Source organism: Trachurus trachurus (genome assembly GCF_905171665.1).
Source record: "Trachurus trachurus genome assembly, chromosome: 9".
In the NCBI taxonomy this organism is placed as follows: domain Eukaryota; kingdom Metazoa; phylum Chordata; class Actinopteri; order Carangiformes; family Carangidae; genus Trachurus; species Trachurus trachurus.
Window position 1 is genome coordinate 19,855,658 of NC_139895.1, and position 23,709 is coordinate 19,879,366.

Below are 23,709 nucleotides of genomic sequence, written 5' to 3' on the forward strand. Positions count from 1 at the left end.
CCATAGACAGCATCATGGATTGGATTTATCACCATAAGGCTACGGATGTTTCAGACCAACAGCCTTGTGCCATAGATTTTAACTTTCACAAACCTCTTTCAGATAAAGCCTACCATTCTCCCAATGTGCAGACTGATTCAACTGAACAACCACTCTGCCCATGCACTGTCTCTGCTAATATGGGGTGGAGAGGACAGAAGGCAGGTTAATGTGGACAGCATATTTCCTAATTCTGCTAACAAGGGATCATTTTAAAGCAGATATCAGTGGAATGTTTTTGTTAATATAAGTCCTAAATAGTCCTATTTTCCGTCAGCAATCACTTACATGAAGTATTTCAGCCTAAACACGAGTCTCTCCGTCACTCTGCTCTGCTGTAACCCGAGGAGAAAATTTTCCTTGTGGGATACAAGTGTTATCCAATGAGGAGAGAGAACGGCATGAAGGGCTGTGTGTGCAGCCAAGGGATGCGCGTGAATGTGGTGACGTAGCACGAGGACCAATTGATGCCTGACAAGGGCGGGGGCTGCTAACTCATGGTGCGTTCAAAGAAACTCGTACTTTGTGTTTTTCCTTCCTGTGAAGTCATACCAGTTCGATCTGGTACGAGTTCACGGGTCGGAAGTTACGAGTGGCCGTTATAGGGAACTTTCACAGACAACAGGATGGTAAAAACACGAGCTACGGGTTACCTGGAACGCTACCAAGTCGTAGTTGTGACTTGAAGCTGTAACTTACGGTTTCAAAAGCCTGCCTTGAACGCAGCATTAGCCGAAACGGCCGTGAAGCTGATATCTGCTTTAACAGAACATGAAAGAATTTTGAAATTACAATAAATAAAGAGGTTCTGAAAAAATAATTGTGGACTTAGAAAATAAAAGTTGCCTAATATATATATATATATATTTTTTTTTTCTTTACATTTTTTGCTCTATTTTTCTTTTCTACAGTTATGACTTAATGCACCTATTTCAGGATCATTTCACAACTGTTTTTTCCCCCACCTACTTAATATTGATTAAAATGGATTTTCATAACTGGAGGGAAACTGGCTAATTTGCTTAGAGACAAAGATAGAGAGAGCAGGAGAGAGGGAGAATGACAAAGCGACAGATAGGAAGGAAGGAGGACCAGATGGGCGACAAAGCTAAATGGATCCAACACAGTCACACTGATTTTGACAAATCGCGCAGTGACAGAGAGAGATGGCTATGATACCAACTCGCACCCATAGTCATACTAAAGAACTGGAGGCATCAATGATTTGGTGTCACAATGACAGAAATGGATTAAATTAGAACTCAAAATGTAGCCAGTATAGAAAGCAGATTCAAGTGGCAAATAATAGTAAGCAGTCTGAGGCACAAGTACACACACCAATACCACCCACCTCCTTCACCCTTTCACCCCAGGCTTGCAGACATAAGGGAATCATGCCTGTCACAGCACACTATGCCAACAGCCAGAAGCGACAGTCTGATTGAGTGGTCTGGCAGTGCATCAGAAACTGTTACTGATCTATCTAGAAGTCAAGTTGTAGAGAAAAGTATAAGACTTGACTAGCTAACGTCACATGTTGCTGCAAAGCTCATGGCGCTTTTTTCCTTCTTAATCATTTTTGGAGCCAAAATCGAAAAAATGTTAAGTTCTTCAGAAATTCGTGCTTTGTTGACACAGTGTTTGTCACACTTCAGTCTGCAGCTATGTCCTTAGTCCAGGGTTTCTCCTGCGTTCAAAATTGCGTGGCGGTCGCCTCCAGCTAATTCAAATTTCAAATCAATGTAGTACTACGGAAGCTCAGTGGCGCTGTTTTCAACTCGGTTCAACTCGACCGCAGCAGAAGAGGTACGTTCGATTTCAAGATTTCAAACGCAAGATGACGTTGACGCGCTGCTTGTGTGCCCGCGGGGCTCATTGGGGCTCCGCTCCGTTCAGACGTTGTGCTGAGCGTGAACACACCCCACCGGCGCAGAGCGTGAAGAGAGAGAGAAGGAGACACGGTGGTGTCTTTTGCTGCTTGGTGACAGGACTCCGGTACCCGTAAAACCTCAAACAATGGCCGACTCCCAATTTACCGCTGGTCCTAATTATCCACCAGGTGTAGCAAAATATTTTTTTGTATTAAACGCCTATCCCAAACGCCGGATCAAACATTGTTTTTCTGGTTGCCACAAAATATTCAATGCAAATATAGCATACATAAAAACAAACAAATAACCTTAAACGAATTGGAAAGGTACTGACTGTAGCCTATTAATTTGATTTTAAAGTAACCTCACTGATGACGTGAGGTTACCGTATGAAGTTGAACAGCTTGTGTGTCAAAGATCGGCCTTTATTTTGAAAGGACAGCTGGAGAGAGACGGGTACAAGGAGATAAAGTGAGGGGGGATTAACACGCAGCAATGGGACTGTAAAGGGTCGATGCAGCGGCCGGGCTCTGCCACCGGATCCGTCAGCGCCACGGTCACCGAGCTGATCGCTGTCGCTGAGAGCATTTCCACGGCAAGCAGTCACCGAAGGAAAAGACTTACAAAGTGAAATTGCTAAATTATCCTCAGACCACAAATTAGCAGTGTTGTAGGAAAAAAGAGAGGCCAAATGAGACGGTACAAACAAAGCATAGTAACATTTTCAATACTGTCACACAACAAGCTGCAGTTCAAACCAAAAATATATTATGTACCATGAGTTATTCCTACAGTATCTATTGAACACTAAAAGAATAAAGAATCATTTTTGTTTTGCCTTTTCATTCTTCAAACAAGTGGATGGCAAGAAAAAATCATCAAGCAGCAACCACAACCGATCTGCACAGACTACTACGCCTGGAAGTTTTTCACAGCAGACATCTTGACTGATCATAGGATAAATGCCAGAAGTGTAACTCATGATAATAGCAAATGACAGCTCTTTTTAGAGCTCTATTTTTCTCCATTAATGATGCATGCTGTCTGATTGGCTTACACCTAAATTAAAAGGAGCTATCACTGACGATTTTAATTACCATCTGTGCTTTTCCTGTAATGACAAGTCACAATATCTGCAGTTGAAAAGGTCCCCAAACAACCTGACAACTATAGGCTTTGTGAAACAATCATGTTCTGTCCTGACAGGGCCTCTCCACTTCTTAGTATCAGTATGTGGACATTAATTGTCTGGACTGTAACAGCTACATTTGGGAAAACTTGGTACATTATTTATGAGTTGAAATGAGTATTTAAAACACTCTCTCTGCTATGATTCTTCATCAATTCAGTTCATGTGCCTCCAGTTTCTCTTGTGATTTGATATGTTTCTACAACTTGATTGGATTTATCACACTGAAAAACCTATATGAACTGGACAAACATAAGCTACCTGTAACAGTAGGCTATAGGGCCACTGTGCTTACAATGCATAGTTATCAGCAGAAAAAACGGGCCATGAAATTGAAGGAACTGGTTTATGTTGAGGCACTGATATATTCAATGGTGACCTCCAGTCAAGAGGTGGCAACATCTCAAAGCTCATCAAGAAATAGCTAGGCTACAGTAACTGAGGCACTAGAGTTGAATTTTAAGTGTCATGCTGGTCTGAATTTGATCTGTAAACGTAAATAGCAGCGTTGGCACGTAAACACATAGCCTAGCCTACTAAAAAAAATAGGGGCAGTTTATTTTTGTCTTACCTGGTCTCGAGTTCACAGTCCTTCAGCACAGTGGAAGCCATAATCAGGTCAGGGAGTAAAGGTCCAGTTTCATGTCGCAGTTAGCCTTCCCGACGTCCATTTTCAGTCACCACTTTTCGTCGTCCACATCTTGATATTTTTTGCTAACTTAGCTAACTTGCCGAAGCTAACAAACCACAGCAGGTGTGTTGTAGCAGAACTCATGCAATGGCGACGGACCTCATGAAAAGTTGCTAGCTATACTTGCGCTGTACCTGTCTAGGCTACATTTTATTTTCAGCACAGTGCCTAATTTTCTCGTAATATAAAATTGACAGACAAAAGTTAAGTTAGCCCCCAAAACTTCTCTCCACTTCATGTCCAACGATGGAAGTTTCCGTGACCAGCGCATTGATTCGCCACATTAATTGGCAGCCTACACGTTACAGCACAGGGAGGCTTCACTCATTTGAAGAAACCCAGTCTTAAGCTATAAAACAAAAAACAATGTGATGTAGGAAATGCTACTGAAACAAATGGCTTAATTGGTAGATTCAGTTCAGGGTTGTAAGGTTATTCCTTCAGGTCATTTTTAATGGGAACTATATTTTCTGTGGAAAGTATAGTTCCATTTAAAACGCTCTGCACATTGCATTATGCGGACGTAGATCGTTAACTAATTTAAAATGCTGCGCCATAAGGTTATTTATTTTCTAACCCTAACCCTTTCTGGTATATTATACATTAGAGTAGGCTATTTTATTCCTACTAATTTTATTTATTGTTAAAGAAATCAAGATAGTGGGGTTTTTTGTTGTTGTTTTTTTGCGGGGAGTTGGCTCACCAAACATTAAAATTATTAAAACAGTGCTGCCAGTAGCCAAAAATTTTTTTCATTTACCCACCAAAATATAAAACTCTCAAGTAGTAATAAACTTGAAGCCCTAGAAAGAAAGAAAAAAGTCAAACCAATATTTTTCTACTTTTGCTGAAAATAAAAAAAGATGCTGGATTCAGCTGACCACAGCATGATTTCACTGTATATCCTAATCTGTGTGTGGCAGCTCTCCTCTTTGCTGTGCCGCGTGTGTAAAATGCACACAGGTAGGTACTGACCCTGATCCTGCAGCTGTGTGGTGATGATGACCACAGCTATTTAACAAAGTCAAAGAAATGAGCCCACATTAGGCTATATATTAGTTTGATCAGCGTGAGATGGATCAAAGCAGATGTTAAAAGCAAAGAGTGTGTAAGCTTTCAACACAGTGATAGGCTACTGAAGGAGCTGAAGGTGCAGCTTAGATGTGATCGAGGAGAGTGAGCTCTGGCCTTATTGACCTGCATGTTTTAAACACACAGCTGTGTCGCTGTGAGACTTTTTTTTCACTTTCTTTTGTTTTTTTAATATTTTTTGGTCAACTAAATGTCATGTTCTGGAAAACACCATCAACAACCAGTCAAAACTTAAATAATTTTATTTTAATGAATAACACACACACACTCAAAAAAAAAGTTTTCAGGTGCCTGTTAGTGTTAAGTTAGTGGAAGATGAAATGATCTCCAAAAGGAATAGGCTACATGAAACATTTCTTTTACATTTTAAACAATACATGTATCTCTTTTTTTATCTTTTCCAAAATGACAGGAAAGGAATGGGCATCCAGCATACAGTAGTTCGTACCAAGTAGCCCCCTTTTAGAAACTATCACAGTTTGTAATAGTGAATAGCTTGTCTGATAACTTGGTCAAAGTCTAATCTGAGAGCTCGGGTCTCCCTTTGCATGGTGCTGTTTTGTTTCCCCTTTTCACTCTAAAATTGTAGAACACAAAAATAATACTCGGATGTTGCTTGTTCATGTTTGACTTTATGCCTTTTGAAGATCATTTGATCTTTTTGATATTTTTCTGTTCAAAAATGTTGACCAGGGGTGCCCAAACTTTTGCATGCCACTGTATATCTGCAGGTCAACAGTGATTATTGATCATTTTAGCCACCATTGGTTTCGTTGGACTACACAAAAAGCTCATTTTACTTTTATGTATATTACTTGGTCTCTCAAATTTCAGTGCTCTGAAGTTCAGCAGTGTGTTTCCTGATGTGCTGACCTTCTGTCGTATCAATTATAGCAAGTTAATATTAAAGCTGCTGTCCTATAACCCAGAATTAATGTGTGTTTGTCTGTGTGTATGCACTAGTCAGCCAGTCATAACATCATCACCACTAATTGAGTGAGTCCAGAAATGAGAAGTGTGCACAGGTCCTCCCTAAGGGGTAAACAGTCAATGTCTACCCACCACCACACACGCACAATCTCATTCTAACATAATTGATTTTCGAAAACTGTTCCATACTTGATGGTCACTGTCAAATGAAAACTCACTCAAATAGGTTGGAGGCTAATGTCAAATGAGGTAAAATTACTTCTGTCTGCACTGGCAGTGTACAACCTTCCACTCAAGTCCTCTCGAATACTGCAGCTGTTCAAAGTTTTCTCTAAATCTTTAAGAGTGATGGGCCCCAAGATTCTTTCTTCACTACTTTACTGTACACTCTCCTTAAGGTCTTTAATTTTATTCATGCTATTCTTTAGAGATTTGTACAGCCAAATACTCACCCTTGGAGATGGAGCCGAGGTCCCACATACTCAGCATGCATTGCTCTTTTCCTTCCCTTTCTTTCTCTGCTTCAATGCATTCCTGTCATTTAACAGACACACTTTATCTTTTAACGAAAAACCCGATATTAGTAATGGAAAATGAAAAATGAAATCACAATCGCCACTAAATATGTTTTTATCTATTTTATTAAATATTAACAATAAGCAGACAGAGGACAGAAATCTTTTGATAGAACATTTATCATGTGAACAAACAACTGTGAGCGTGACAAAACCATCTTGGACAGAAACAGAGGAGAAATACTTTTTGTGAATACACTAAAAGTTTTTTTTGATAATAAATAAGCCAGTCAGACAGTTCTTGTCAAAAAGATAGTTTAAAAACGGTTTAACAGGACCATACAAAGTTAAAGAGATTTCTTTGTTTTGGATGGATTTTCCCTAGTGAATGAATGAGCTGGTCAAAGGCTCACAGTCTCAGTCTACTCAATAGTACTCAATAGATTTATATTTAGACTTCATCCTGCACTGAAAAAAGCAGCTTTAGTAGATTATCATCATCCACTCTTTCACACAGTTAGGCAAGCGTTTGCAAAGTCATGTTGTTTCAAAGTCATTTTAAGCAGAAATATTCATAGTGCAAAGGCTGGATTTCAAAGGGGGGTTGAATCAGCAACTACACATATGAGAAAGTCAGCTGGCCTCTACATCATTTAACATGGAGGCCAAGTTTATCCAGTTACATTTGTTTTCTGATGTGTGACTACAGCCTGAAATGCTTTGGTAATAGCTCAGACCTCGAACTTCATTTGACATTTAACAACATTGTCACTTTTTTGTTGTTATGTTTTAATCTCTTGTGTGCCAACAATCGCATATGCAAACCCCATTATGTGAATACAAACTGTTCATGTTCATGAACAGTCAACATCAACAGTTTTGATCATTTATGTACAATTATACAATTCAATGTATTTATTACAGCAATTTAAAAAGAAGAAATAGTTACAATAAGCATATTAAAAAGATAGGACAGCATAATATCTGCAATTCATTATAATTATAATAATAACCATGACAATTTTTTTTGTCATTTGCATCATTATTTTTATTATGACTAGTATCTTTATTTGTTAGTGCCAAGATGCTTTCAGGAAAGTGTATCTATGACAATAAATATAAATAAGGCAGAAACAATAAATAACATCCAAACAAATTTGATGCAATAAATGTACAACGTGCTGCTGAGTAAAATGAGGAACTGAGGTTTGTGAGGTGTATCCACTTCATGATTGTAGAGCCTTGTTTCCCAGTGAAATTCAATATCATTTGATTGTTACAAGCGGGCAGGGAAAATGAACATGTGCTATTTGAGAAGTGTCCTTTTTCTTTTATATGTGACATGGCCAGCAGCAGCGGCCTGCCTGTTGGCTACAGCAGAAGCAAGAGCAGCTGTTTCAAGCAAGGCGGAAAAAAAGTGAGTGGGCAGTCCAAACAGGGCCAAATATACCCTTCACATTTCAGATGATGATACATGCATTGATGAGATGCAAATAGCATTTCTTAACAGCTCAGCCAGCAATGAAGCATTGCTCCCCTCCACCTGTAAACAAACCTAGCAGGGAATGTTTAGTTCACATTACAGCTGTGGTGCTGGATTCAGACACCTCAGGAGCCACATTACTGCTGTCCATTCACCAGCTGTAAAATTACTCCCTGATTAGAAAACTGGAATGAGTATCAGCATCACTGCAGGTCCCAATGCCCAGGACGGTGTGCCACTGCAACAGAGTCTGTGATTGATACACTGACAATACAAGCTCTGGGTAAGTAGGCTAAGCAGGGGAGAGAGATGAGAGAAGGAGAGACCTGGGACAAGATGGAACGGGAGGGAGGATAACAGACTCAAAATGTGAAGAGCAAAAAGAAATGGATGCTGAGGGAAAAGACAGGGGGAAATGCATTGGGAGATACTGAAGGGGAATAAGGGGAGTGAATAAACTGGAAAGGAGAAAATAGGCTGCAGAGAAAAAATTGGATTGAGAGAGAAGTAATGATGGAGAAAAGGGTGATAAAAAAGAGGAAATGGTGTGCAAATGAAGCAGACCAGAGTGAGAATCACAGCCTCCACCTATGGGAACAGAGCTGTCTTCCTTCAGGCTTTCCTGCACCTCCACCAGGTCCATGCCTCATGAAGTGCGCATTACAAAACACGCTCACAGTTTAGACAACTTCCCTACAGCCAGGTGCCGTTTAGTCACAGATAAGGTCAACAACTTCTCCAGAATCTAACATTTTCTGTAGATGCCGGAAGCTCTGAACTTCTGGCCTGTGCTCAGCAGCAGAGCAAGCTCCCATCTCCCAGTTGACATTTTAAGATTTTCCCCAAATCCTATGGTGAATGAAAACGATGTTCAACAGTTCAACGGAGCAAATTAATCACCCAATCATGTGACAAGTGCATAAAATCTTGCAGATACAGGACAGGATAATACGGTATAATAATAGACCATGCCGTAAAGCAAGTCTCTTTTCAAACTAGTGTCACTAACATCACAATACGTTCAGTGTCCTTTGTTGGAAAACTCAGAGATGCCACAGAACAGGAGGGTTAAAACATGAATGTGCAGCTCCAAAGTCTGCAGAAATGGTGCGATGCAATGTGATGTTTGGAGAGTGTACCTATTAAAATGAAAAAGTAGTACAGTATATATTCAAGTGACAGACCGAACTACATAGTCGAGTTGTTCAAAGATGTCAAAAAGGGTGTCTTTCTCACTTTTTAAACTGTGACACATTTTGTACCCGGAGGGTGAATAGTGTTGTGTGGCAGTTCCAGTGTATGTAAATTTCTCTCAAAAAATTTGTGTCCCACTGTCCGAAACCAACATGATCGCTAGCCTTATTATACCAAATGCCATTTCATTAGGTCAGTTTCAAAAAGAGACCGGGAAGATAAAAAGGCTAACATGTAAGGACTGGGTATCAGTGCAAAAACTCATTGCTGCTGCTTTTACAAACAGGAACTTCTGTAAAACGTTTTGTTTTTTTTTATTATTTGATTAACTAAGCTACTTTCTGTCATTTACTTCTCTTAGTAGAATCCGACTTTTCTCGATTGATTTCCACAGTAAAATATAATGTGTCAGTGAACTGCTACGCCCTTTTTTGAAACATTTTTCACTTTGGATTCCTGAAAATGGATATTGACACTGTCATTTAGCAAAGCACCAGTAGGTATCCCTCTTTGATACCCAGCCCTGAAACAGGGTTGAAGGGCTTCATTCCAAAACCTGATACTTTTTCCATTCTGGAAAAAAAACATACCCAATGCTGGTTGTGCCAAATCAAAAAATGTGTTCTATTCATCATCTAAAGTGTTTTTGATCTTGTTAGCTAAATGTGCAGCAGTGCTGACTAAGTGCAATTTTGTTGTTACAGGACTAAGATTGTTCAAATGACAAATATCGTGCTTTAGAATGAAACTCTTCCTTTCAGCCTCTGTGCTGTACTAATCTAACATTGAAGATACACGTTGCTTCTTCTACATTATGATAGTAGCATTGAAACATTGTATTTCTATAATTTCTACAAAAACAGTGGTCCAGTATTAAGTTGAAAGAACATGTAATGCCTTGTTTAAGTTAGTAGAACGACAATTTGTTTTCAAAACAGGTTCATGTCTTGGAGGTCACAGCATGTTCGATTCCCTTCATAAAACACTGAGGTGAGAGTTGATACTGAAACATTTTTAAAAGACTTTCAAAGTCACCCGATCCCGCTATTGTTGCAGTACAAAATACTCACCTGTAATTCCTTAATTTTTGAAAAAGCATGCAGTATACATGTCATGTATGTACTGTATTCACCTACTGTACACATGCCCTTTATTCTGTCTTTCTGTCAGTGGACATCGAGGAATGAGGAGTTCTGATATCTGATATGGGGTTTGGCAATGTGAGAGTATATTCTTATAAGCGCAAAGTATGGTCAGTCCCATAGTTCCTTAAGCAGCACATGGTTTAAACTGGTAAAAATTATAAAATAAATTGTGAAAAATAAATTTTTATAAACAATCAAAACACACACAAATACATACCTCATGTCTTTGTCCTGGTTTAAAACCCTGTTATTTGTACAGATTGTGAGGCAGAGATATCACAGATGATGTCTCTGTGTGAGAGTGTGTGCAAGTGTGTGTGCGACTGTGTGTGTCTGTCTGTTAGGGTGCATGCGTGCATGCGCATTGATATGAGGTTGTGAGTCTGTGTGCACTTGGTGTGTCTGTGGGCGTAAGCACATCTAAACTGTCAGCATGACACAACGTGGGAGTTCTGATAGATGGGTGAGTGCCTTTTTCATACTCAAAGCCAGTGTGTGTGTGTGTGTGTGTGTGTGTGTGTGTGCACTTGTGTGTAAGTATGTGTTTAAGCGAGCAAATCTACGAACAAAATGTCAGCAAATGGTTGGGCTATGTTGTGAAGAGAGACAAGTGTGATTGTAAGTGCATGTGGTTCGTGATTCGGGGAACAGAGACAGTGAAAATTCGAGCAACTCGTACTGAAGGAGCAGCAGTTTTTCTATAAAGTCACACATTTTTCACTTAAGTCAGTGATATGGCTGCTTGTGGTTGGGATGGTCTAAATGTTTATGTGCCCTCAGCTGTCTCTCTGCGTCAGAGCTTGCAGTTCGGCAGTATGTAAGGAATGCTGGAGGAAGACATTTTTACGGCTGTAGCTGTGCAGAGACAGGGGGCCTCGAGGTGGCTGTCCTAAACGACCTGTGAATGTGGTGGATGAGGAGGAAGAAGAGGAGGAGGCTGAGGATGGAGTCGGAGGTGGAGGGGAGGCTTGGTCAGACGACGAGACGCTTGGAGAAGGGCTTCCTCTGCTTGCAAGGCTGTGGAGGCTGGAGGAGGCGCTGGCCCCAACTGCACGAGGGATATGGCTGGGAGGATGGTGCTCTCCTCCTGCTTTTCTCAATCCACCCAACAGACTCACCCCACCTCCTCCTCCCCCTCCTCCTCCTCCTCCTCCTAGAGTTAAGGACTCAGAAGAGGAGGAAACCACCTCTGGCTGCCTGGAGGACAGAGATGGAATTATGGTGTGATTAGCAGCCGACAAACTGGAGCCTGGGCATTGATTTGGAGTCGGTCCTGGATGTGACACTTGAAGCAGAGCTGGAGTAGGAGGTGAGGCTTGGGCTGACATTGCAGAAATGACAGAGGACAGATTGGAGGAGCCAGGAGCCAGGTTTGGAGCTGGATTACGGGAAGTGGACTGTGCCAAGACCCCCTGGCAGTGGCGCTCCTCCCTGGCAGTGTGTCGCTCAGAAGCAGAGGGCTGGCCATGCAGAGGTGGATAATGATGGGGGAGGTGCTGGTTAGAGGGGTCCCCTCCGAGTGCTGCCCCCACACCCCGCACTACCCTTCGCTCCCTTGGAGGCAGGCTGCTGCTGCTGCTGCCTGGTCCTGACCACCGGCCTGGATGACTGGTCTGAGGGAGAGAAAAACACAGAGAGAAAAAAAACAGATATTAAAGAGACTTTGCTGTTTACTCCACTCCTGTCCTTGTCTTAATGTGAGATTTGAACCTGTCATTTTTCAAGAATAAGTGACTGAACAAATCCCAGGAAAACATATAGGACAGAGACAGAAAGACACAGACGGGCAAAAACAAATGGAGGGCCAGGCAGCATTAGGAAGAAGCACTGTTGTGTGATATAGATTGTTAATTGGGTGACATTTGGAGAACGATCTCTCTGGGCTCCTGCAGCTTGTTCTAATTGTTTCTAAACCAACCGGAACCCTGCTCACTAAAGAACAGACACAGACGCACGCACACACACACACATAGAGAAGTGCAAGGAGACAAACAGGACAAAGTAACATGCACGTATGGAGCTCAAGGTAAAGGCAAAATCCCTACACACAAAGTGATGGGATGTCACTCTCTTTCACACACGCACACAAAATGGGGAAGATGGCACATAAAGCTTGGTGGCAGAAACGAGAGCCACCTGTTCTCTTTCACACTCCAGTGCACCCCCTTATGCAACATATCTCATCATCACAGTCCCCCTTTGCTTTCTCTCCCCCTAGCTCCCCTTCATACACACACACACCCACGCACACAGCTGAGTCTCCATGATTTGAGAAGTCATTACACTGACTTAAATTAATTTCCCCATTGATTTAACCAAAACTGAACTTCACCCTGCCCTAACCTACCTGCACATATTGATTTAGTTATTGGGACTTGCTTTTTGTCCCCTTAATGAAGACAAGAAGCCATAATGGGGCTGTGTAAACAGATATAGGACATCAGGAATACCTGGACCACACACTGACACACAAAACTTAAGTCACACTGGGACCAAGTGCATTGTGTCCACTAAATCTCATCTGACACTTAACCTCATTAGAGAATAAGCCAAGTTGACATTTGCCAACACAAAGGCTTTGTGTATTTTGCTCTAAGCAGTTTGCATATGTACAGTATAAGCATGTGTCTGTGTAGCTTTACACGCACACATATTGTATGTGTGCAGCATGTGTGTCAATATGCATCTTTGTGAGAACTTATATGCATTGATTTAGAAATCCATGTGCTTTCAGGTGCGTGATGGTGATCATGTTGTGCACAAGTGCTTTGTGCATGAAAATTAGCATTGAACATAATGTAATTACCATGTTGAGGCTGTTGACAGAAATTTGGTGTGAGAGGTAGAAATGTAATTAGCCAGAACATGGCTAACCAAATAAGTACAGTGTAACGATGGAAAAGCTAATTCAATGAAACAGCTTCTTTTCATGAGATAATACTATCAACCTGAAATCAAATTAAAGAAGTAGAGGGGGAGACAAAGTGGGGGATCTGAAAGAAACTGCAAGTGAGACAGTGTGTATTACAAATTATGCTTATGGGACAGAGGAAGTTAAGCTATGATGCATAAATGGCCTGTCTGTATAACAAGTCCAATGTGCGCTGTGAGCATCAATTTATGTTCATCAAATGATGGACCATGGCAGGTGTGAGGTAGACTTCAAAACACCCTTTTCATGTTTTGCGATGTGCATTATAGTGCACAGATGTCTCATATTATCAGCTTTAATTTAAATATACACTGGGTCAGCAGATACAAGTTCAAACCCTTTTCCTACCCGGCAACACCTTCACTGAGATAGGCGGTCTGAACCTTTTATACAGTCTATAGTCTGAACATATTACACTACAAATTATGTTTAAGGAAGTTCTCTTCGTGCAGTACAAAAGAAAGCAGTGCTGATATGCTTATAAGATGCTTTTGGAAAATTCCATGGGTGCAATGACTTGTGAAGGTTTCCAGCCCATGAACACCACCAGACTTTTAATATCTTACTGCGAGGTGCTATTTTTGTGTGTTTCTTTGCATTTCAAAGTATGAGCGAATTCTATGAGGATTTAACTGTGACTTTACTGGGCTTTAATTTCGTCTGAGGCAGTATGGACTACTGGGTGGGGTAAATATGATGAGTAAACAAAGTCCTGAGAAAAAAAAAACACTGAAGAGACTTGCTCTGAACCTTTCTGTTCTTAATACTGATATTCATGACTTGCAAATACAAAGATTTTCTTTCTCATCTTACTTCAAAGACAGAGAACATTTCTTATTTTACTGGTTTACACAATCATGCCTATAAGCCAGTTCATTACAGCATTTGTATGGCAAAAGACAGTTACATTTGTTAATGAAATCTTAATTTGTCTATGCTGCATGTGTGCGCTGCTTGTAATCAGCCACCTACAGTACTGTAGACACAGAAACGTGCAAACTGTTTCTGATGTGCTCAGTTGATATGGCTTTTTAAAAAAATCCAAATTGCAGCCAAAACAGTCTGCATTTTAAAAGCTCAGCCATGTCCTTTCATGTCCAACTGTAAAAAAGCAAAAAAGAGAATTAAAAAAACACAAAAACAAAAATAACAGCGCTCTGCCAAAACATCAAACAGCGTGTCGTCTATACAGCTTACTTAAAGAGCTCGGGGAGTGTGTCTCTGCTTTCTAATGGGCTCTAATGGGTGAATAAACACTACAAGATTTCTTGCAGAATCCTTGATCTAATTAAGAGGAGTGAGAATTTCCATTCCAGCCAAATTCTCTACATAGGGGCGCTGTGAAAAAACATGAGGGAATTGCCATGGTGGTGAATATCCACTGTGGTCGTGCAGGTTTATGTGGGACGGCTTAATTAGGGCTAAATTGCTAATCTTACTGAAAGAAAAAATCCGTAGTGTTGTTCCGCTCTCAGATACTTGAGAAAACAACAGAAGGTAAGGCGAGAATGCAAGATACAAATTGGCAGACAAGTTTGAAAGAAATAATTACCAAGCAGGCCCAGTGCAAAAGTTGGTTGTAGAGACATATGCTATGTATCAAAGGGACATTTGTGATCCAAGTTTAGAGTAAAAAAGATTAATCAAATACAGTGAATCACATGCAACTGAAAACTGGAGTAAAACTGGGGCGGTGTATGTGTGAGTGCACAAAAAAGGCAGACAGAGAAAGAAGGTCAATCCCAATGAAACTGAGGAGTGATGGAAGACAGGAAAATAGGTGAGAACACAGAATTAAATGAATGAGAGAGTAGTGAAAGTGTGATTAAAAACAGATAAAAGAAAAATGAGAGCAACAGAAGAACAGACAGGGAGATGCAGACTGGGAAAAAGGAGAGCAGGACTGATTTACAAACTCAGGTGTCCTTTCTCAAGTACACACTCTGCGGCAAGCAGGCTGCCTCATTGCCAGTGACAGAACGGCCTGTGTGTGCAAACACTCTGGAGAGTCTCTCTTACACACACCGTCCTATAAATACACACACACACACACAGACATTCACGTGGACCTGGGTAAATCAGAGTGATTTAAGGGGATCCTTTCCTGCAGTCTTAGTTTTATTGGGCAGTGAAGAACAAAGCAATGTGGTAATGGCCAAGTTTGCATAAAAGAGCTCTTTAAAACACTAAAACATCCCTATACAGCATTTGCCTGTCTTAGTCATTTTCATAAAAGAGAAGGGTTGGGAGATTTATTTTGTGACTTTTGTTCCCCACAAACAAACTACAGCCAAGTAATTATAGGAAACGACACAGACTATAGCTAGGTGTAACACCTGCCTAATGTAAACAAAGCACTCCAACTATAACTGCCATCAGTCACACACACCATGGCGCTGTATTCCTGCTCCCACGCACCTAATTCTAATGAAGGCCATGGGGCTGAAATGCATTGGACCCAAAAAGTTTTCAACTCTTCACAGTGAGATTAGAGAGGTAAAAGTTTGTAAATGTGAATTCTTTATATTCTGTGACACCCACATACGCTGTGTGTGAACAAAGTAATCCTGTGGTTCTTTGAAAGTGTGAAATGCTGGGGTGTTCAGGACAGATACAATAACAGTACAGTACACCCACACGGATGGTACTCTAAATCCTATTTAGATGATAACCAAATACATTTTACAGCCTTGATGCCGTGTGAGCCCAAACCGTCCTACCTCATCCTGTCTACCGTTATCTCAACAGACAGTCTCATTCATACTTGTTTGCTTAATTATTCCAAGTGTGACAGAAAGTTGTCAAGGTGTAAAAAAAAACCCAGCAAGTGTAAATTTGATCTTGTCTCTTTAGGCATAATTAACGACACTGTTGTTATATCAGAACTCATAAGACAAACAATCCCTTTTGAGTGCTGAGGCAGTAGGCAGTACATCATGAGTGCTATACAACAGTTTTCATTAGTTTTTGATGAGCCAAAACAGGTAGAGAAACGTGGCATCCATACTTTCAAATCCCACAAAGCTCTGAATATCATTTCCTCTGCTGCTGCCCAGAAAGCATCATTGAATATTCACAGACAAGGTGAGTACAGCAGAGTGTCCCACATCAACAACAGGCACTTTGCTGGGTAAATCGACAACAAACAATCAAACACGGGGTGAAACTGCAGCCTGGGCCTGGTGTCTCAAGGCCATAGCATACCTTTACTTTGAACTTGCTGGTTTTCATTATTATACAATCCCCTCAGGAAGTGAGTTTCGTGTACAGCCTGTAGCAGCTTCCTTGCTTTTCCCTTCCACTCTTCATCCCTTCTTTGTTGTAGTCTTCAATCTTTCTCTCCCCTCTCCTCTCTGCCTCTGCATTTCCCTATACAACTCTCCCAGTTTCTAACTGCTGTCTCACTCCGCACCTCACCTGTCTCCCTGATATTTTATGTGAAACTCAACTTATATGGTGCAGGGAAGCACATTAAAATGTGCAAATACAGTAGTAGTAAATCTCCTATAAACCAAGACAGTAATTCCACCAAAGTAAGAACACGAGAGCAGAGGACAAAACAAGTAAACAACATCAGAGGTCAGAATTAATGATGTGCATTAACAGACTTGGCAGAAATTGTGGGAAAGGGCACAAAAGCTGGACCTAGACATAAAAGCACATTGGGCATTACAGTAAATTAGTAGACACTAAAATCAAATTTTTAAAAGGAATGAATGAACTGCAAAGAAAGAGGTGAAATGGATATCGTCTCCCACACTAAAAGTTATTGTGAACATTTAGAAGGTTTAAACAGCATTTATTATATTGTTTCTTTCATTGAATGCTAATCCTGCCCAGATAGATGCCTCCAGCTGTGGGGGTATATGAATTTAACAGCAGGCTGGTAGATCTCTGACAGCATGAGGCATGAGCAACGTCACTAAGCGTGATCCTTCCCTTGACTCTCACCTTCTTTCCCCCCTCTTGACCTTCCCTTTCTCATCTCTCACCTTCTCCGCTTTCCTTTTTTTTTGGTTCGTTCTTCTCTCTTTTTTCGTTATGTAACTTGGTGCTTAAGAATGCCAGCGGCAAGCAGGACTGAATAGACCCTGACAGCCGGAGGATTGATGGTATGCTACTGCAGTCTGGAGACCACACAGAGAGAAAGAGAAAAAGAAGGAGGAAGGAGACTTTTTCCCCCAGTGGTGACAGTTGGGGTGGAGTTGGGCTTGAGATGATGAAGAAAGATGGAGAATAAGAGAAGACAAAAGTTGAGCTTATGTCGCTCTAGCTGTCAATCCAGCCCACACTGCAGCAAAATGCCAACCAGCTGGCTGGGTGTCACATCCTGGACCTTCCTGCTGGAGGCACACACACTGCGAGGCAGGACACTAATGTGATGCACTACACAGCTAATCGGCTCACAGTGCTACCAATCTTCAATCCTGTCACTGAACTACTGGAAAATTATCTACATTAGGCTGTTGTTACAGCAGCAGCCAACACAGTAACCTACTGCAACCCACAAGTATTAAAGAGGGTTGTGTGTGTCTGTAACTCGATAAATATTTAGACTTACAATATCCCAGACAGGGCAACTCTACTGCATATCAATGTGGCTGAGGGCCTGAATACATTAGAGTGTCTGAGACTGAGTCATCTCTTGCCTTTTTCACTACAAAGAAATTGGTAAAAGAAAACAAACTTATTTACAGCAATAGCCTATAAGGGGGAAAAAAAGCAAAGCTCCCCACTAAATGTGGCTCATGAACCAGCACATGCACTCGCACATGTTCATATACACACACGTGGGAGCTGCATAAAGACTCTTCTAAAACCAGTGGAATACCTGAGGGACACATAAACCATTGTTGCTAACTTGATGCCCTGGTCGAGCTCCAGATCTCACTGTGTCGTACTGAAAGGAAACTGCTGTGCTGGTGTTAGGTTTTTCTCGTCTCATCCAAAGAATTCAAATTCAAAGCACTTCATATACACAGTGTAGCCTCCATCCTCTTCGAAGCACCTGGGGAGAGCAGGACCAGTGTGGCAAATACTGTATAATCATAATGCAAATTGGTCCACGATGTCCTTTAATGACTTCTAGTGACTTTCTGAGCAGTTAGTAACCACTGTTCCTTTAAAGACACCCAAACGTCTTTGAGTGTGAGCCTGACATTTTCTTTTCATGAATAGACTAGCGGCATAAAAGTGTCGGCTACACTTCTGATTTGTTTGTTACTACTTTTATTGATTGCCTGGGATCAACGGCTGTTGAGTCATTGCGTGTATCTCACAGACGTGCACCTGATTGACAGCTGATGGCATGTTGCCTAGCAACAGCAGGATATACCTTCCACTGGATAGCAGCTGCAGGGAGCGATAGCGTCATGGTTCACTTTGGTTTTGGAGGCGTCCAGTGAGTTCGCCTCCAGAGACCGCAGTTGCTTTACTTCTCATCAGTGATTCAAAGTCACTACTTATGATTGTCGATGTTGAGAAGTGTGTAGCCCCAGGACTTCAAATTCTTCCCACAGTGAAAAAGGCAGGCTGGCAAGTATTGAAGCCAGTGCCATGCTGTGGCCAGGAGGTCTAATGAGGTTTCTTGAGCAGCTCTGATGGGCATGGATGCTGAGAGCCTGGCATTGCTCATCAACCACCATCCCCAACAGGTCTGTGTGTGCATGCACATGCGCATACGTCTGTGTGTGAATGTGTATAATCATGGTGAAACTCATCGACCACCAGCCTGTGCCAATATGCTTGGTGAACACTGCCCAGAATCACAACCAAAAGGAAGGAAAAGGCGAATGAAAGAATAAAGATGGCGTAAGGGGATGAGAAAGGATGAAGGGAGGCTTGGGGTGAATAGGGTTAGGTAGAATAAAGAAGGAGGGGAGAAAGTAGAAGGAAAAGGGAGACCTATGAGGAGGCAACAGTGAACAAAATTGGGATAGAGGTCACTGATAAGATAAAAAAATATTAAGGGGAAAGAACAGGTCAAAAAAATAAGGGGAGGGGATGACACAGGTAATAGTAAGGTGAAACAACAAAGAAAGAGACGAGAGGAGAGCATAGCAAGAGGGTAGATAGTCAGATGAGTGTGAGGAACAACAATGGACAACAGATGAAGGAAAGCGATAATAAGAAAGCTACAGTAGAGACGAGGATAAGAGAAACAAGAGAAAAAAGAGAAGGAGAAACACAGACACAGTGAATGTAAGGCAGGTATCAAGAGGGGAGGGGAGAGAAAGCTGCTTGAAAGCTACATGGTGGAGAGGCAGGGACACGGTAGCTGCTGCTGGAGGAACATGTGCGCAAAGGCCTTCAGTTAAGGGTTGCATTAGTATCCAAAGACAGAACAGTCTTCATTTCCTGATGAAATCCTGAGCTCACACCTCTGGTGGTGCTGAGCTATGAGAGGAAAACATTCTGTTTAAACATTAGCCATGAAGAAAATGTTATTCTGCCTACCTAATCTCCATTGAACTCAGCAGATGTGACGATACAGTGCTCCAACATCTCTGTAGGTATAAATCTAAAGCATGTGGTGACTTGAAGGTTTTCTTTAAACCACTGGCACATCTTTATTTTTTTCACCATGATTGCTGGGAATTACATGCTTGTCATAAGCTGCTGCTCATTTTGGCTCAGTGGGATTGGTTGCCTGATTTAATGCCCAATTTAAGTCATAAAAACTCAATTATCCAAAACCCAATTACCCGTCAGGCTTCAAACAGCCATGTATCCATGTCACCCTGAACAAAAAAGCTGCTAAGTACAATCAAATTATTCACCTTTGTATCTATGAAAATCCAAAAAAAATGGACAAACACCTCCATATCTATGCTTATATCTTTAATATATGTCCAGTTAACATATCATTTTATTTCAGCACAGTATCATATCCTCTTTATTATACTCATTAAAAGCTGGACATTAAAAAAATATATCTACGATTAAAATTATACTTCCTTACATAATCATATGAAATCTACACACATCCCAATCGAACTGGCACTATCAAGGTTTTCAGAGAAGATGTCAAATTTAGAGTTTCTTCTCTAGGGGAATGCTGCCATGCTCATTTTGTCACATCTGGTATCTTATCCAAACACATGCAGGTCAGCTCAATTGGAAACTTTCTGTTGCCTGTAGGTAGGAGTAGACTGACATAAAGTCCAGGTGTAACCTACAGTGAATCTGACCCAGTGTGTTTCATTTATAAAAGTTCCGTCATGAAACAGCAACTCTGTGTCCACCTAGCTCCTAGCTCCCGACTAGCACATAGAGCTAACTGCCCCCTCCTGTGCACTTCAGCTGTAACTGGACTGATTACCACACCTGGCAGCTCCCCCAGGTGTCAACATGATCACTGCTGGTGCTGTCTAATTACTGCAGAAGCTGTGATCTATGTTCAGCATTAATCTCTGTCTAATGTTACTGTAAGATGTCCCCTAGCTGCTCATTATGTGCATAAAACTCTCCCAGGATTACAATGTGTTGCTTCATTTGAGTGAATTTACAATCTCACTCCCATATTACAGTTTACAAATGTCTTCAGTGTCAACTGAATTACCTGCTGCAACGTCTTCCTAGTCCTCTAAAATCTGTTTACAACATTACTTCACCAAGGGTTATCCTCAAAATGATGAAGCTGGGCCACACCTAGAGTTGGACTATTGTCAGTGTCCATTCCCTTGGCTTGACCTTCCTTTTCTAACTGAGACCTGGCAGTGGACCTGGGATTATTCCACCTTAATCAGGCTTCCACTTTTGGCTTCTCCTTTTTCCATCGGTCTCACCCTCCAGGCTCCGGGGGAGTGAAAGCTGTGCCCACGGCTTCCACTGTAACCCTTAATTTGCTGGCCCGCATGCAAATTAATGACTGACACCCAAAGAGTTTACCGCACCTCTCTCTAACTCCTCTAAAAACATTTTAACTGTCCCAAAAATCTAAACTTATTCTATTTAAACTCACTGTGACCATCTTAACAGTGCATTATCCTTCCAGTTCCACATGAGAGTCATCTCAAGGGCTACAAGTTTATACTCTCAAAACATTGTCTGGCTCAAATACTTAAAGTGCATCCTCTCTGGACTTCTGGAAGAATTCACAAAGAAAAGTCCAACTCCTCCAAAACTCTTTTTTACTTGTGTCATTTCCCAGGGACACTTGACAATGCTTCAAAAGCAGAGAAACTTTCGGATTTTCCTATTCACATACACCTCGCAAAAACCACGCCTAAACTTTTGTCCCTCAACCCAATCAACTACTTTGTATGGTTGCAGTTTAGCAGAAAATTCCCTAATAATGTCAATCATGTATTTCATTTCCAGGGATTATGATGCTAAGTATAAAGAGGGAAAACCATGGTGCAGATTTTTTAGGATTTATTGTAGCCTACATATCACTCAAATTTACAGCTCAAGTGCAGAACAACTGCTATTATACTCTCATGTAAACAATATAGCACACATTTGATAATATGTGTTAAGAATTGTAGCTGCTTTAATTTTCCAAGACAAATAACAACAGGCTCATTGAAATGCTGACAATGGTAGAAAGAGGTAAAGAGAGATGTCAGTGTGAGCAAAACAATACTGATATTGAGTTTTATTTTTTACTGTGGCTGTATATTTTTTGTGTGATAAACAAGACTGTGTTGTGCTTGGAATGAATGTGGAAAAGCATTAATAAGTAATACTTTAACAAGTATAGGGGCTTGACAGCTTGAGTTTGGTAGAATAGATTGACAGACTGACAGTAAGAAAAACAATGAAGCCTGTTGTCATGACAATGTGGAAAGGACTGTCAGAGTGATACATCTCCGATATAGTATCTCATGTGGGAGGCCTCAGGAATTGCAGCAGGAGTGGTGCCTTGGTGCCTGTGTACACATCTTCACACAGATGTGTACATTTACATATGGCTGTGTGCCCGTTTCTTGTGTATGTCCATGTGTGCGAGAGAGCGGTGGGTCTTGTAACACAATGGTGAGCACTGAGGGAGTTGATGGGAGCCAAAACTCTTCTTCACAGTGTTATATCAGAGCTGCCCCCACCACTGTCAGAGCACCACCTGATTACAAATACTCATACACACTTCTGCAGTTATGTGCTCACACTGCGGCAAGTACACACACAAAAAGCACATACTGTAGAGGTATGCAGCCAGCCTTATTACCAACACATACAGTCTCACTTACACAAACACACACACACACACACACGACTACCGTCCTGTCAGTTGGCGCAGCTGATAAGCTACTTTCCCAGGTTTCTCATCTTGTTCTGTGTGACAGCCCAGGCGAGCTGAAACAATACAGGGAATCTAAAGGTGGGGGTGAGAGAGAAGAGTAGGGATTGAAAAATGAAGTATGAAGAGGAAAGTAGAGGAGAAGAGTAGTAAAGTCGAAGGAAGGAACAGAAATAAGATGATTTTTCCATCAGATGTCTGGGAGGCCTGATGATAACGTTACAGCTGCCACCTGTGTCATCACACTGAAAACAAGTGACTGCCCTGCTGCACCCACACTTCACTCGAAAAGACAGACAGAAAATGAGAGGGACTAAAAATTCTCCTGTGATACAGGATTATTAACACCACTTACTCTGGTGGATCAACATGGAGCTACGGTGACATTACAAAAAATGGGAAAATAAGTGATTGTAGAGAATAATGCTTCCTATTCTTTTTTCTTTGCGGGCTTAACGGGGAGAGTAATTTGCTTTCCTGGCAGTGTTGTAGTGTTCAGTGAACAGACTTTTTGGAAGCAGTTATCAGAGTTGCTGAGTAACTGAATCACTAAACAGGAGAGCTAAAAGTTAATTGTGCCCAGTTGTGACCTTGCAGGAGCACGGTTTCTTGCTTTCTCTCTGTGACCTCCTGGACAAAACATTTCCTCCCGGTTGAAGTTGGCATTGATTCAGTTACTGTGCCATGACACAATTCTTTTAAAGAAAATAAGATTAGAAAGAAGATTTTGAGCTGTTGTCAACTCTTAACACACCTACAATTAATTCTTCCTATTTAAACCCATTTAATGGCCACACCCCCACTGCGCCTCTGCTGCATCAGCACCTCGGGTCATGAAATTACCAAGTACCTGTTTGTCACAGCTAAATGAGCCTGTCCTGTGGGCTCACGGTTTGGGCTTGTGCAACAGAATGGACCTGCACCTTGATTCACAAGAACAAACCCCATTTGGCCTCATTTGGCCAGTTACCTCAAGACAAGTGAGTATTTGTGGAGGCAATAAATACAGACGACAGCGACAGTTTTTATAGGGGCCATTTCTCTCCTGGAAAATAGTCTACATTAAAAGTATTCACAGTGAGGTCAGTGGAAATGCGATTAGAGGGACATTCTAGTAAGACATGTTGCTATTGAATGCTATAAATATTTTTTTTCCCACTCTGCGTGAGCCGGTTATGAAGTTGTATCTACCTGTATCTACCTCCATCATAACTGAGTGGCAGCAGAAACAGATCAGGCCAGAACACATTTGCAAATAAAATGCAGACTATTACTACAGGAAAGATCATAGCTGTTGTGACAGAGAAACTATTGATGAACTCATGATTCATGACTCGAGTTACAGTACCAGTCAAAGGTGTGAACACACTTGCCCGTTCAAGTGTAT

General features: G+C 41.3%; 1 protein-coding gene across 1 annotated transcript in view; it reads right to left on the reverse strand.

The window, feature by feature from the left end:
• Nucleotides 1-6,506: 6,506 nt before the first annotated feature.
• ccser1 (coiled-coil serine-rich protein 1) overlaps nucleotides 6,507-23,709 on the reverse strand; it is a 127,581-nt gene continuing 110,378 nt past the window's right edge. Inside the window, exon 11 of the mRNA XM_083979110.1 lies at nucleotides 6,507-11,762. Coding sequence (XP_083835236.1) covers nucleotides 10,926-11,762 — 837 coding nt within the window. The 3' untranslated portion in view covers nucleotides 6,507-10,925. The remainder of the gene's footprint in view (nucleotides 11,763-23,709) is intronic.